At 42.5% G+C, this 15,223-nt stretch overlaps 1 protein-coding gene across 2 annotated transcripts in view; it reads right to left on the minus strand.

The window, feature by feature from the left end:
• The window catches only part of ATF7IP2 (activating transcription factor 7 interacting protein 2), a 97,155-nt gene that overhangs the window by 26,862 nt on the left and 55,070 nt on the right, over positions 1 to 15,223 (minus strand). For both annotated transcript variants that reach the window (XM_019507471.1, XM_019507472.1), the window contains exons 9-10: positions 1,182 to 1,251; positions 207 to 310 (exon numbers count right to left, since the gene is read on the minus strand). In XM_019507471.1, the coding sequence (XP_019363016.1) occupies positions 207 to 310; positions 1,182 to 1,251 (174 nt within the window). The remainder of the gene's footprint in view (positions 1 to 206; positions 311 to 1,181; positions 1,252 to 15,223) is intronic.

Below are 15,223 nucleotides of genomic sequence, written 5' to 3' on the forward strand. Positions count from 1 at the left end.
AGGGCCTCCTAGTGGTTTAAATGAAGAAAGCTATCCTTTGTTAAGAAGTTAGCTTAATACAAATGAAATAACAATGTTACTTCATCCTGAAAAATGTTCCTATTACCATTTTAATTTTTCTTAAATTGCATATTATATGACCTGTGGAGCTTGAGCTGGAATTTTCAAATTTCAACATGTAAAAATAAAGAAACAATTAAAAGTACCTGACATGATGTTTGTTCTGTTAGCTCAAGACGATTCAATTTAGGACTTCCTGGCTTTGAAACAGTTTTGTTAAGCATAGATTTCTGTTTTTCATTTACTTTGCCTGTAAACGAAATGCAAGTTTTAAACACAACTTTACCTATATAAGCAAGCTGAATTAAAGACATTACTTCATTTCTGTTTACTTTATTTGCATATATACATATGTCAACCCACAGATTTGAAAAGCCAATCAGCGTGCTAGACATCTCCATTCCTACAACTGCTTGTTATTAACTTTTCCTTTCATCTAAGATATTAATAACATTTGGAGAAAACAGCAATAACCAGGAAAGAAGTGTTGCTGTAAGGAGAAAACATAATATTCAGTGAACTTTGGTTACTGATAGTTTTTTTTAGTATCATGAAATTGCTTCTGCAGATGGACCTAAGCAAATGCAGAAAGCATTAGCAGTCTTCAGGAAAAAAGGTGAAAGAGGCATCATTTAAAAATAGCATCTGAGTTATCTCCAAAGACAAGAGCTGAGTAAAAGCTATGGCACAATAATGCTTTAATGGTCTCCCAAGGAAAAATTAAAATTATACCTTGCCCTACATATCTTGGATTTAGGTAACTATGATAATTCAAACTTAAGATGACCCCTTGAGTAATTAGATTCTATACAAGGAGAAAGTATAAATCTGTTATAATTTTCCATGCATATAATCTATTTCTGATGGGATGGTTTAGTTGGGGATGATCCTGCCTTAAGCAGGGGCTAGACTAGAAGACCATATGCGGTTTCTTTCAGCTTTACTTTCCTATGGTTACTACTAGAGTGGAGAGATGAAGATAAATTTCTCTTTTAAGAAACAGGTACAATTTCCAAATCAGCAACATTATTTTTCTTTCAAATTAAGTAATTTATGCTTACACCTATGTTTTAGTTTGATTTTCATCATCTCTACAAACACGAAATCATCTCCTCCCTCACCTTTATTACAGTGGTGCTTTTCTTCTTCTGTTAGATCAATCACGGAGACTTTGGGGGTTTTTTCCGCAATCTGTAAAAAGAGCGTCAATTCCAATTAAATTGTTTCTACAATGGTAGAATCTTAAATTCTAGCATAAATGCTTCTATTAAAGTTCAGGAATGAAAGTGTGTTTGGTAGCTTATATTTTTTAAACAAAAATGTTCTCATGCAAGTGAAAGACAGTAGAACTAACCACTATGCATCTGTAGAAACTCTGGCAATTAGAAACATACTGCATAGACCTTAACAGATAACCAAAACAGTCAACCAAGTAACAACACCATCTATATAGATATATCTATATGTTAAGGTCTATGCAATATGTTTCTAACTGCCAGAGTTTCTATATATCTATAGATATATCTATAATCAATCTATCTAGATATCCCAACACAAAAAACTCTTGCCTCTGTACAGAGATGTGAGTGGAAAATTTTCCAGTGCTTTATTTTTCTGTGGGAAATTTTCCATTTCTAAAAATTCATTGTTTCATAAAATTCATTAGTATCAATGAACGGATGCCAATACAATATTAGGCAAGCTTGGCAGTTTCAAAATTGTAATTAATGCTTTTCAGGTGATTATCCCTATGAAGTGTGAGAGAAAGTACCATGTATGTTTTATTGATTTGTAAACAGGAAGGTAAAATCACTCACATAATAATCTAAACCAAAAATCAAGTTATGAATTCACTTAATTGGCTATGCAGGTCAAATCAGAACCAAAGCTAAAATTCTTATTTCATCTCAGGCTACAAGTGAAAGCAAAACCAAAACTAAAACTGTGATTAATTTTTGTTTCACTTTCAGTTCAGCAAACACGCAGAGCAGTGTCTCATTTCTTTTCTGGAGTTGGGGAAGTTGGAAGTGTTTGCATAAGATCTGTTAGTTTTTTAGTGCTTTTGGTTTCAAGTAGTCATTATAATGCCTACTCAAAAAAAACAACTAGTGTGTGGCATCATTATAGTGAAGTTCAAGCCACTGAAGGAAGGAAGTTGGTAGATGTAAATATGGCAGGCAGTAGTATGCTAACAACACAACAAGAATGAAGAAACATTTAACAACATGTAGAAACTGTCCTGAAAGAGTACAAGCCATATACAGAAAGCGAATACAACAAAGTGGTGGAACAACATCATCTGAGAAAAGTCTACTTCAGGAATCCTATGCAAGTAAACAAAGTAATATGTTAAACAACAGACAGTACACACTAGCATTCTGTATTGTTTTAAAACATAATTTTAAAAGCTGTTAATGCAACTCTGGACTATTATTTATTTAAAATATTTGTATCCTGCTTTTCTGCTTGCACTAAGCACCCAGTGGCTTAGGCTTAACAATAATTATTTTTAAAATTACAGAATAGATAAATAATTAACTATTTCAACCCAGAGGAGTGAGCTTAGTCCTCTGGCCAATGGCAGAGGCCAGACTACACTTCCCTTTGGGTCCGCAGTCCCAGGGCAACTGAGCAGCATGTTGAGCTGCAGTGTTCTTTCTGGCAAGCTCACTGCCACTTCTTCTGATGGATGAGGCCAGACTAGAATAGGCTAAAATAAAGATCTTTTCCCCTTTTTGTTGCAGGAACTTGGTAGCTCAAGTGAAATAGCAGATTTGCAAAAAATGGAATATGAAAATGTTGAGTTGCCAGGTCTGGGGGAAGCAGCAGCAGGATCCTCACTTTCAAGATCACTGTCACCCGATATACGATCCACCACAAGTAGCTGTTTGAGACACTTTTTAACAAGCTTTGTGGACAAAATGTCAAAAGAAGATCAAGAAAAAGCAGGAGACATTAGCTCAAGCTATATTTTCAAGTTGTACACCTCTTTCCATAACTGAAAATCAATACTGGAAGGAACATTACGAAGTAATTTGCCCATCATATAAGTTACCGTCATGTTATTGCTTATCACATTCTCTCTTAGATACAGAGTATGACAGAGTTCAAACAATGGTTACTCAAAGGTTTAGTCAAGCAGAATCATCGACTCTGATGTCAGATGGATGGACTGATATATACAAGGAAATCCTTTACTGCACATTACATTAGCAACACCTGAACCAGTATTTCTGAAAGCAATTGCTATAAAATTTTCTCATGATACAGATGAATACAAAGCCAAATTACTGAGTGAAGAGAGTGAAAGTGCAGGCCCTCCACGGTACAAGCCCTTGTAACTGATCATGAGAGTAACATGAAAGCTGTATGGCAAATATTAAAGGCAAAGTATCCTCATTTAACACTATTTGGCTGTCTTCCTCATGGGTTGAATCTTCTGGCAAGTAAATGTGAATACAGGTAAGTTTGTATTCACATATCAGCAAACTGCAAAGCGATTGTGAAGGTATTCAACACTCATCATGTTGCTAATCAGACTTTGAAGAAATTACAGAAAGAGAAGCAGGGGAAGAAAAGTGCACTTTTATTGCCAGGAGAAACTAGATGGGGCTTGCTACAAAGTGTTCACATAGTTTGCTGTGCACAAAGAACTATTTGCACTGTGCTTCAATAGATGACACAATATCCCAGAATATTTCCATGAACATTCGGAAGCAGATTCTTGACAACGATGTGGTCTTGGTTCGAGTTCACGGAGCATTCAATTTGCTACTACCAGTTTCAGTGTCTATGTCACAGAGCGGGCCCTAGGAGCGGCCGTGATCTCCCTAGCGCCCCCTACCGTGCCAAGTTAACTGTTTAGCACCCTCTGTCTCGTCCACCACATCTTGCTGTTATATATATATCTTTAAGGGAGGCTGCCTTACTGTTCTCTATGACATGGTGCTTTGTTCGTACTGGCCCATATCCTCTAAGGAGTGACCCTGTGCACCCCAGCCTTATGGGCTACGCATGCCTCCTACCTCCCCTCTAGCACACCCCAAGCCTCGCAGATGTCCCGGACATTGACTGGTCAGTTTGCTCTCCGCGCCCTGACTGGCGCCTCCCGTAGGCACTCTGGCCTTGGACTTGCCACACAACTGGAGCCTCCCGTAGGCGCTCTGGCCTTGTCACTCAACCGGCGTCCTGGCTGTACACTCGCCTGACTGGGTTTCTCCCCAAGTTTGCCCAGCTGGGCTCCCCAACCGGTGTGCCCGTGCTGGGCCTCTCAACAGCTGTGCCCCTGCTGGGCCTCTCCCGGTCCTGCCCTCACTGGGGCTTCACTCGTGCTTCCCGCGCTCGCCCACATTGGGGCGGCTTCTCAATAGCTTTGCCCCTGCTGGGCTTCTCAATAGCTTTGCCCCTGCTGGGCTTCTCACGGTCCTGCCCTCCCTGGGGCTTCACTCGCGCTTCCCGTGCTTGCCCACACTGGGGCCTTCTATGCCCGCGCTTCTTGTGCCCGTCGCCCTCTCTGGGCCTGTCCTGCACTTCTCGCGCCTGTCCTGCGCTTCTCGCGCCCGGGGCTCAGGTGGCCTTTAGCCGTGCCTGGCCCCCTGACCCTTCTCGGGGTCCTATGCCCTAGCGGGCAAAATACCGCCCTCCCGGGCTGGGGTCTTAACACACCACATGCAGCGCCACACCGGCGCCCCACAGCCATGCCTCCCAGGCACTGCTTGCTGTGCCCATACAGGGCACCCAGGAACCCCAGACTCCTGGGGAGCTCCTGTGAGGGCTCCTCACATCCCTACAGCCTCACCCGGTCCTCCGGTGGTAACAATGACCCAAAACCAAGAAACGTAAAGCCATAAGCCAACCGGCTACAACACAAATAAGCCTCCTGGCTGGTCTTACATAAACAAAACCCAAGCTATGAGCCAACTGGCTACAACATACGCTCCACACTGCCCTGGCTACTCCTCATCTCCGTCGGGGTCCTCTCCACTCCACACCATTCTACAGACTATCAGGCGGTAGGGCAACCAGGTTGGTTTACTCTGCTTTGCTCTACAGCAGAGCTGTTACTCCTTTGGCTGCCAGAAGGGACCTGGCTCGGGCCTCAGCCTCTTCTGTTTATATGGGCCAGGCCCAGCCCCCTGGCGATCAGCTGACCCAATCAGTTGCCCTAGCAACTGCCAGCTGTGTTGTCTTGTTGATTGGCAGGTAAGCCCTATTACCAATGTCAGCAGCAGGCACCCTAGTGCCTGCTACAGTCTAGCAAAAAACGTGAAGGAGATGCACCAGGCCTTTCAAATATTCCAGCTGAACTGAGCTTTTGCCTTCTTCACCGCTATCCAAAAAAGTAGTAGTAGTCAAACAAATGTTTACTAAGAGATCTGACTTTTGCTCTTACCCAGTTCATCTGGCAGCAAACCTTTTGGATCATCAACACAGAGGACAACATTTATCAGAAGATAAATTATCTACTGCTCTCGATACAATTATGGAAGTAGCTGAGAATGTCCTCAACATCGATGAATTAGCTATGACAGACATTGCCGAGTACCACGCAAAAGAAAAACTTCGGAGCAAAGACTTCATGCGGCAGGCAGCAGAGAACATGTCTCCTTTCACATGGTGCAAGTGATACTCTAACACCCAACTGTTGTTCAGGATTGCTCTAAGGATCCTAAGCGTTCCACCAACAGCAGCTTCTTGTGAATGGAACTAGAAGGCTTTCAGCTCAATCAAGACAAAAAAGAGGAATAGACTAACATATGAGTGCACTGCTAAATTTGTTTCTATTTCTCAAAATCTCTTGCTTCTGAAGAATCAGTCAGAAGCACAGTTAGTGAAGAAGAGGCAGTGTGATAAGTTGCCCTTGCCAAAAGACTGATTGGTAAAACCATCCTTTAGTGAAAGAGAATGTGGTTCAAGTAGTTCTGAATCAGATTTGCCTCAATCTGATTCTGAAATGGAACTAATAAGTGGTGCAAGTGCTTCTACAGATAGTGACAGTGAAAGTGGAGGTGCCACAATGACCTCAGTGGAAGAGAGTTAAACTCCATTGATGTAGATGAGTGGACAACCACGGCATAACATGCACAGTTCTTTGGATGTACTAAAATTAGTGTGTCAACAGTTTTCAGTGCCTTCATTTTTCTCCTAAATTTAAACAAACAATGTAAGGGAAGTACATGTAATTGTGTACTGTCTTTATATTTTTACAAGTATTGCAATAAAAATAATTGCTTTCCACATAAAGCTTTGAATTTTGTTGAATATAACATTTAAATCACATTAAATCTGCTGTATTTAATTTTTTCCTAATCAAATATTTCAGTTCAAATACTTCTGCCTATTGGGACATAAAATTAACACGGGGGTACTTTTTTAGTTTTGTTTACTAAGTATAAGTCAAATAAACATGCTAAATCAGATCACGCTCTATTTAGGGCATTGTAAAATTTCCCAGAAAATTTTCCAATTCAAAATTTTCCAGAAAACACATCTCTGCCTCTGTAAGAAGAGAATCATACCAAGACCGTTTTTCATTCATTTCCTTCAATGTAGGCATGGTTTAAAATGAGATTTCAGATTAAGACCATTTTCTAATGCCAAAAACGATCTATAAAATTATTTTTGGGATTAAAAAAAATAAAGCCCTTTTTGTTTAGGAAAAGTAGATTTGTTCAGTACTCTTATGAATTATAATAATTCAATTAATTAACCTGCAGTCTGATTGAATTTGTGATGGGAATCAAAAACCATCACCCATCAATCAGACTATCTCTTGAATACTACAGCACCAACATTTTCTTTTTAGACACTATGATCAATATTCAGAATGGTAAAATACAAACCACCACATACAAGAAACCTGTGGACTACCAAACATATTACACAAAACCAGCAACCACCCTAAACACACCAAGAAAGCTATAATACACAGCCAAGCCCTCTGATACCACCAGATCTGAACTGAGAATACCCAGGACCATCACCTTGCTCACCTCAAAAGGGCTTTCATCCTTCAGAGAGATAGATCGTACTTTTGAAAGAGCTACCCAGCTACCATATGAAGAATTACTGCAGCACAAAAAGAAAATCCCCACTAATTTCCCACAGTTAGTTATGACGTACCATCCTTCCCCGGAACCTGTACAGAAAATCCTCAAACAATTGCAACCCATGCTAGAAGAAGACCCGACTCTTAAAGAGATCTTTCAAGAACCACCCATCTTAGCTTTCAAACAAACACTGAATCTCACTAACCTCATCACCAGAAGCAAACTTCCTATGGCCCAAAGTACACCAAACGGATCCATACCATGCCGGTACAAAAAAATTTAAAACCTGCTAAATCATCTCTACCACTTACACCCACAATAACTACATCCCACAACAGAACCATCACCATTCCTAGATCTTACACCTGCACCTCCAGAAATGTGATATATCTCATCCAGTGCACTAAATGCCCTGATGGAAAATAGGTAGGTGAAACCAAACAACAACTGTGTACCAGAATGAGAGCACACCAAAAATCTATCAAAGACAAAAATACCTAATTACCTGTGGGTGCACACTTCTCATAAAATAATCACTCTCGCTCCAATCTCTCCATTCTCTTCCTCAAAGAAAATTTACAAAACCCCTTTTGTAGACGAGCCTACAAACTTCATTTAATAAATTTAGTGGATATAAAAAATCACGGACTAAATATAGCTGTTGGATTTATGGCACATTATAACCTGCCATCTAATAACCTCAGGTAACCTGTCTGCATTTTACCAGCTGCATTCTTTTATCACCAGTTCAACACTTCCCCTTGCCCCTCCACCTGTCTCACACCTATCATCTTCCACCCCTCTGATCCACACTATGATGCATTTGCATTTTCACAGACCTGCATTTTGCATTTTTGCTCCTATTCTACCCAGGAGATGACACAATGCACCAGCAGACTCTCTGTATGCCTGAAGAAGTGCGTTTGCACCCAAAAGCTCGCAAAGAACAATTTTTCCTAGTATTTAGTTGGTCTAATAAGAGATATCATGACTACCCAAAGAACCTTGTCTGCATAATTCAATTAATGAGCTTAAGGACTTATTTAAAATACTTATTTAGAACCATTTTAAATAAAATGTTATTACAAGTTGATCTTAACTGCATATCTTTCCTCCTATTATTTTATGCAATTGCTTTGTGTTACTCTACTGCTTTAGTATGCTGCAGGAAGTAAAAACAGTTTTTTAAGCTTACCAACTTCTCTGTATTTCCCTGGATAGTATTAGACTACTCAGAGGTAGGCATATACCAAAAATCAGATAACCCACATATACTAGTTCTTGCACTTTTAGAGGGGGTTTTTTCTAGTGGTAGAAAAGTTGTCCAAAGTGACAGGAAATCTTGGAAGGAACATTTGTATAAATTCAGATTTAAAAAAAAAAAAAAAATCAGAGCAATCTGGACATAGTCTTTCTTTAAAAACCTAAAACAAACGAAAAACCCATATATATCACTTTCCACTACTAAGCGTTCACAACCACAAGCTTTATCTACATAAATGTATTTAGACTGGCTTATGCAAATAGCAATTTGAACAGCAAAGAAGTTATATAATATTTGTAACAGTTTTCTGGAGGATCAAACAAATTCTAGAGATCTAATGTGAATTAAAAAAGGTACTAATGCAGAGTATCTGAATACCTATATAAAGCATCTTAAGTGTTTAGTTAAGTGTACTAACTACTTAGTTCAACCTTACAAAGGGAAGGAATGACTTTAGACTAGAAAATTAAGCGAATCATTTTTATATACATATATGTCAGTAACTGAAGTACTAGTCTTTAGGAGAAGTTATTTTCTTTTCCAGGGCTGCTTGCAGACATGGGGAAACAATAAAAACTTCAAACTCAGCATGCTCCTGCATGGAGCCCATCACATGCACAGAAAGGCAGTGTGTTACTTGTACCTTCCTTTCGCAACATCTGTAGAGATCGGGGCTTTAGCGGGACTTTTTGGCGCTTAGCTAATAGCTGACTGAATCAACTTTAGCTAATGCACCAAAAAGCTTTGCTGAAATGCCCGATCTAAACAGATACTGCAGGGCCAGGTTAAAGTAACGTTCTACTGCTTCTGGTACAGCACTGCCCCCCAGGGAGGTTTAGAGTATTTGAGAAATGGAGCCCTGAATGAAGAGTTGGTGGTGGTGGCAGCAGCAATCCCTCATGATCAAGGATGATCACTCCTACGGGTCAAGTAAAGGGCTGTAAATGAGTCCATTGATGGCTAAGAAGGCTGATCATAGAGCTGCAGACTGGCAAATGCCACAGGTGGTGGTTAAAGAGAACGTCAGGCCACGGATTTCTTTGTCTGGTTTCCTTTCCTTCCGTTTGTTGTTTTTCTGTCTCCAGGGTGAGATGCTTTTCCTCAAAGTAAGATGTACCTTCTCTCACAAGGTGTTGCCATGTAGCCCTGTCCCAAGCTATTTTTTCCTAGTTTCTGGTGTCAATGGCAAACTTCTTAATTCTCGCCTTGAGGGTGTCCTTGAACCATTTCCTCTGGCCCTTTCATGTCCTTTGCCTTGGCTGAGTTGGGAAAACAGCAGTTGTTTTGGTAAACATACATCAGGCATGCACACATTAGTGCCTTGTTCACCATAGCTTGTGTTGAGTAATCAACACTTCCATACTGGTGGTGTTAGCGTCAGTGAGGACACTGGCAGTTGTGTGACAATCCTCCCACTTCATTCCCAGGATCTTCCGGAGGTAGCGCTAGTGATGGCATTCCAAGCTTTTCAGGTGGTCCCTGTAGGTAATGCAAGCATCACATAGAGGAGAGTTGGGATCACCACAGCCTTATATAGTAGGAGCTCTGTTTGAGTCCTGATATTGTGATTGTTGAACACATGATGATACAGTCTGCCAAAGGCAGAGCTGGCACATCAGATCCTGTGCTGGATCTTCTTGTTGATGTCAGCCTTCCAACATGGCTGTCAACGTATGAAAAGTTTTCAACATTCTCCACCTCCTGTTCATCAATAAGGATTTTTCCCAGGGAAGCTGATTGGCCTAGAGCAGGCTGGTGAGGCATCTTTGGCTTTTTTAACATTAACCGTCAGTCCCAGGCACTGGTATGCTTGAGAAGTAGCTAAGGGCTGTTTGCAGGTCCTCCTCCATATGTGCAATGACAGCACAATCATTGGTGTACTGAAGTTCCACAACGGAGGCCGAAGTAACTTTGGTTTTGGCAAATAACGAATATTTAGTTTTGAGATGTAGGCAGGGGAGATTGAAAAGATTCCCTTTCATCCTGTACTCGATGCTGATACCATGTGGCAGACAGTCACAGATGAGCATCTTGATGACCACAAGAAAGATGGAAAACAAAACTGGTGTGATAACGTGGCCCTGCTTGATGCCAGTTTGAATGGCAAAAGGCTTTGTAGTGGAGCCACTGCATAGGATGGAGGCAGTTATCTGCTCACGAAGGAGTATTAGAATGGTGATTAATTTCCCACGGTAGCCAAACTTCCATCTTCCATAGAGCCTCTTGGTTAACAGAGTCAAAGGCTTTGGTCAAATCAATAAAGGCCATTATACAGTTTCTAGTGTTCTTGGCATTTTTCCTGGATCTGCTGGACTACAGAAGTCATGTTCATGGTGCCTCTCAGTGGTCTAAAGCTACACTGAGGCTTGGGAAGGATTTCCATGGCAAGAAGGAACAAGTCAGTTCAGCAGAAATTGAGCAAGGATCTTCCAAGTGATGGAGGAGGCTGATACACATCAATAGTTTCCAGTCTCACTTATCTCCATTTTTAAGAATGGTGACAATATTGGTATTTCTTAAGTCAGCAGGAATTTCCTCAGTGCTCCAGATTAAAAAAAAACTGCGTGTGGAACATGTTGGTCATTGATTTCCCCACCAACTTTGAAGACCTTAGCTGGTATGCCACCAAGGCCAGTTGCTTTGCTGTTCTTCAATCTGTCTTACTCACCTGGTGGATGACTTCAGAGGTTGGTGAACTGGCAAGTGCTTCCCTCACTGGATGCTGCAGGATGGATTCAATGGTTTCAGTCACCAGCAATTCTTGGTTCAGGAGCTTTTGGTAGTGCTCCTTCCAGCTGTTCTTCATGGATTCGTTTTTGAGGAGTGTAGTGCTGTCTTCAGATCTAAGCAGGGTGCGTCTGCAAGAGCTTGGTCCATACACAGCCTTGGTTGCACTGAAGAAGCTCTGCATGTTACAACTGTCAACAAATTGTTGGATTTTGGTCAAACCAGTCCTAATGGCATTGGGTGATAGAGCCAACTGATTCTGTGCAAGCCTCATGGATGGTCTCCTTTAGAACTTGCCAATCTTCCTCAACACAAGTACTATCATTTTCAATCCAGAAACAGGCAAGTTTCTTGCTGAGATATGTTTGGAGGGCTTCATGGCGTTTAGGGGTCTGAAGACATTTGATGCTCTACTGTCTTCGGACTGATTTGGGTTGTGTGTTCAATGTTTAACACAACCCTAATAGACCTAACTGATTTCACTAAATGATCAATACAGCAGTCATCAACTCCTCTCATAATTCATGTGATATAAACGTCTTTTAGATAACACTTTTACAATGGTGTAGCTGAGGACGTGCCACTGTTTCAAGGGGGGGGTGGTATTACCATGTTGTTTTGTACCTATCATGTTGTCTGTAGATAGAGTTAGTAAAGACAAGGTCATACTCCACACACATTTACTGAGTAAGAGAATGCCACTGGAATTGGCCTTCCCCACTCCTTCCTTCCAAGTAGTGCCCTTCCACCATTTAAGCAAGTATGGGCCGGATGGACTGTAAGGTGGATAGAAAACTGGCTGGAGCACTAGGCTCAGAGAGTAGTAATCAAAGGTTCAACGTCTAGTTGGCAGCTGGTAACAAGTGGAGCGGCCCAGGGGTCAGTCCTGTGGGCTGGTTTTGTTCAATGTCTTCATCAGCAACCTGGAGGATGGCATAGAGTGCACCCTCAGTGAGTCTGCAGATGACACCAAGCTGGGGGGAGTAGTAGATACGCAGGAGGGTAGGGCTAGGATTCAGAGGGATCTAGACAAATTGGAGGACTGGGCCAAAAGAAATCTTACGAGGTTCAGCAAGGACATGTGCAATGCCCTGCACTTAGGACAGAAAAATCCCATGCACCAGTACAGGCTGGAGGCTGACTGGCTGGGCAGCAGTTCTGCAGAAGAGGACCTGGGGGTTGCAGTGGACAATAAGCTGAATACGAGTCAGCAGTATGCCCTTGTTGCCAAGAAGGCTAACAGCATACTGTGCTGTATTGGTAGGTGTGTTGCCAGTAGGTCAAGGGAAGTGATTATTCCTGTCTATTCAGCACTGGTGAGGCCACATCTGGAATACTGTGTTAAGCTCTGCCCCGCCCCCCACTACAGAAAGGATATGGACAAATTGGAGAGAGTCCAGCGGAGGGTGAGAAAAATTGTGAGGGGCTGAAGGACGAGACTTGTGAAGACAGACTGAAGTAATTGGGCTTATTTAGTTTAGAGGATACTGAGAAGGGATTTAGTAGATGACCTCCTGGTCCCTTCCAACCCTAACTTTCTATGATTCCACATGTTAAAGTACAAGCAACTCTCTCATTGAAATTTCCAAGGAAAATGAACTTATTCCCTTTTGGGATGATTGTCAGGATTTTCTCAAGGTCAGCATAAAACTGTTCTTTTTGTTCTTCCTCAGCATTGAATGTTGGGGCGTATACACCAATGATGGCAGCAAATGAATTGTTGGTCAGTTGGATGTGAAAAGTCATGACCCAGTTAGACACAGTGTTGGCTGGGATGATCTAGTTGGGGATGGTTCTGCTTTGAGCAGGGGTTGGACTAGATGACCTCCTGAGGTCCCTTCCAACTCTAGTTTTCTATGATTCTATGAGGTGCTCGTTAATGCCAATAGGGAATTCAGTCATTCAGCTGACAATCTGGCTCTTAATGACAAAATCATTGCTGCGTATTCACCTGTCAACTGCAGGTTTCCCTTTCCAGAAGAATGTATAGCCACCCCATGCCTCCCTCAGATTGTCTCTGTCTACATGTCTGGTCTCACTGAGAGTAGTGATATTGATATTCTATCACAAGAGTGCTCAGGTGACAACAGCCATTCTATTTTCAGGTCTGTCACTATTTGGTTCATCTAGTAGGAGTTGTGCATTCCAGGTTGCAAAGGATATTTTTATGTTTTGACCACAATTTGAGTGAACCACCTGGAAATGGCAATACAGTCAGGTAAGATAAGGCAGGGAAGTTTATGTTTAGGTCACCTCTTCTAGCTCTCTCCCTATGCAGGGTGAGGAGAGGGGATCCTCGATAGGACTGCTCAATCATGATAACAGCTGCTGAATCATCCCCCTGTCCCATTCCAAGGGTGAAGCGCCACCTGCATGTGGATCTGAGACTAGGGACTCCCAGAGATCGCTTTGTCTGCCCTGTTGCCACTCATGCATCGCCACAGGACTTTGTAGAGGTTATGGGTATTGGTGATTGATTACTGTGGTAGATACTGGATCCAGTGCGAAAAGCCTGCATGTGACTTGTAAAATGGCCTTCTCACGTAAAACATGAAGAAAACTTTGCTCATCAGCAACTGCATGGAATTTGGTGGAAGAGAAACCTATGTCCAGTGGAGAAGAGATCCCAGATGACTGGGCTTACTCTTCCATTGCAGTGTTCATTTGCCTTTGCAGCCATTGAGAAATATGCCTACTTTGCCTGCCTGCCCTACTGCTGAGGTTATGTTATGCTAGGTTTCTCTTCATCAGATACCTCACCTTTGACCTTACCACCATGCATGACCCTTACCAAGAGTACAAGACTCCTGACAATGTTGCTTTTAGAGGGATGAAGAGTATGAAAGAGTTCTAAAATCCACCTATAATTGCTTACTACTGTGTAGATTCTCAAAGTACCACCAGTTTGTAATGATGAGCTCAATGAATGGAAGCATTGGCTTTTGGATGCTTATCTTGCTGGGATCCTATGATCCCTGCTGACTTCCTGCCCCTGGGGCAGGGGGCTGGACTCTATGATCCTCCGGGGTCCCTTCCAGCCCTAATGTCTATGAAATCTATGAAAATCATAATAAAACATAAGGAGGATGAAGAGTAATTCCTATATCATGCCATGTTACTGAATGGCAACGAAAGAACAATGAGGAATGGGCCTAATACTAGACCTGTTTAGAGTACTGGTATTTTAATGCTGCAAGTTAAAACTGAGGATGGGTGAAGTAATTAGGTTTATCAGATATAATTCCAGTCTTAGAGGGGTAATAAATATTATTTTCCGAGTAGACAGATACTTTCAGAGACAAGTGTCATTTGTAGAGGACACTTTTTAGCAGGTTTAAAGTGAATTAAATGCCTTTGGCACTGCTTTAATGGCATTGCTGTTTGTACATTTGGCAGCGTATTCTGCGTTAATTCCAGCCGCTGTAGCACATTTGGTGGTGTAACGCACCTTAAATGACTTTAGGATGCAGCAAATGACTTTGGGGTGCTGCAAAGCAAAACATCTCCGAGGAGTTTTAGTTTCCTATCCGACAACCACGGAGGGAAGCACTGGGCTCCGTGAGACTCAGAGGCTGTGCAGGCAGATGGTCTAGGCAGCCCAGGAAGCCAGGCTCCACAGAAGAAAAAAGAAAAAAAAAGTGGTGAGTCTGATCTCTGCCCCGCCCCCCAAGCCTGCTTGCCTGCCTCAGCTGCGTGGGGGTCTGGCACTTCCCTCTGTAGCTGCAGTGGCCCCCACAACTGCCCAAGCAGGGTGGGGGGCAGATCAAGGCCCCAACAGTGAGGAAGGGAGTGGGGTAAGAGCAGGAACAGGGGCTGGGGGCACTGCACACCCCGGCTGGTGAATGGGACCCAGGCTAGGGAGAGGGATGGAGCCATGGACAGCTTGTCTTGGGGATCAGCATCCCAGTGCCTAAAAATGGTGGTGGGGTGCTTGAAATAAAGCTTGTTGAATGATCTTTAGTTCAAGTGCTGCCACCAGCACTGTTAAGCACAGAGATCCTTTTAACCAGAGCACAGCCAAGCAGGGCAAAGGAAGCTGCAGGCTGCCTGCTGTGGGCTTAGGGCTCTCTGCCCTGCTGCCTTTGCCCTGGGAGCCCTGCACTGGCTGCGTGCCCCCTACCTG

This window comes from Gavialis gangeticus, unplaced genomic scaffold (genome assembly GCF_001723915.1).
Source record: "Gavialis gangeticus isolate Ggan-Ray unplaced genomic scaffold, GavGan_comp1, whole genome shotgun sequence".
Lineage (NCBI taxonomy): Eukaryota > Metazoa > Chordata > Crocodylia > Gavialidae > Gavialis > Gavialis gangeticus.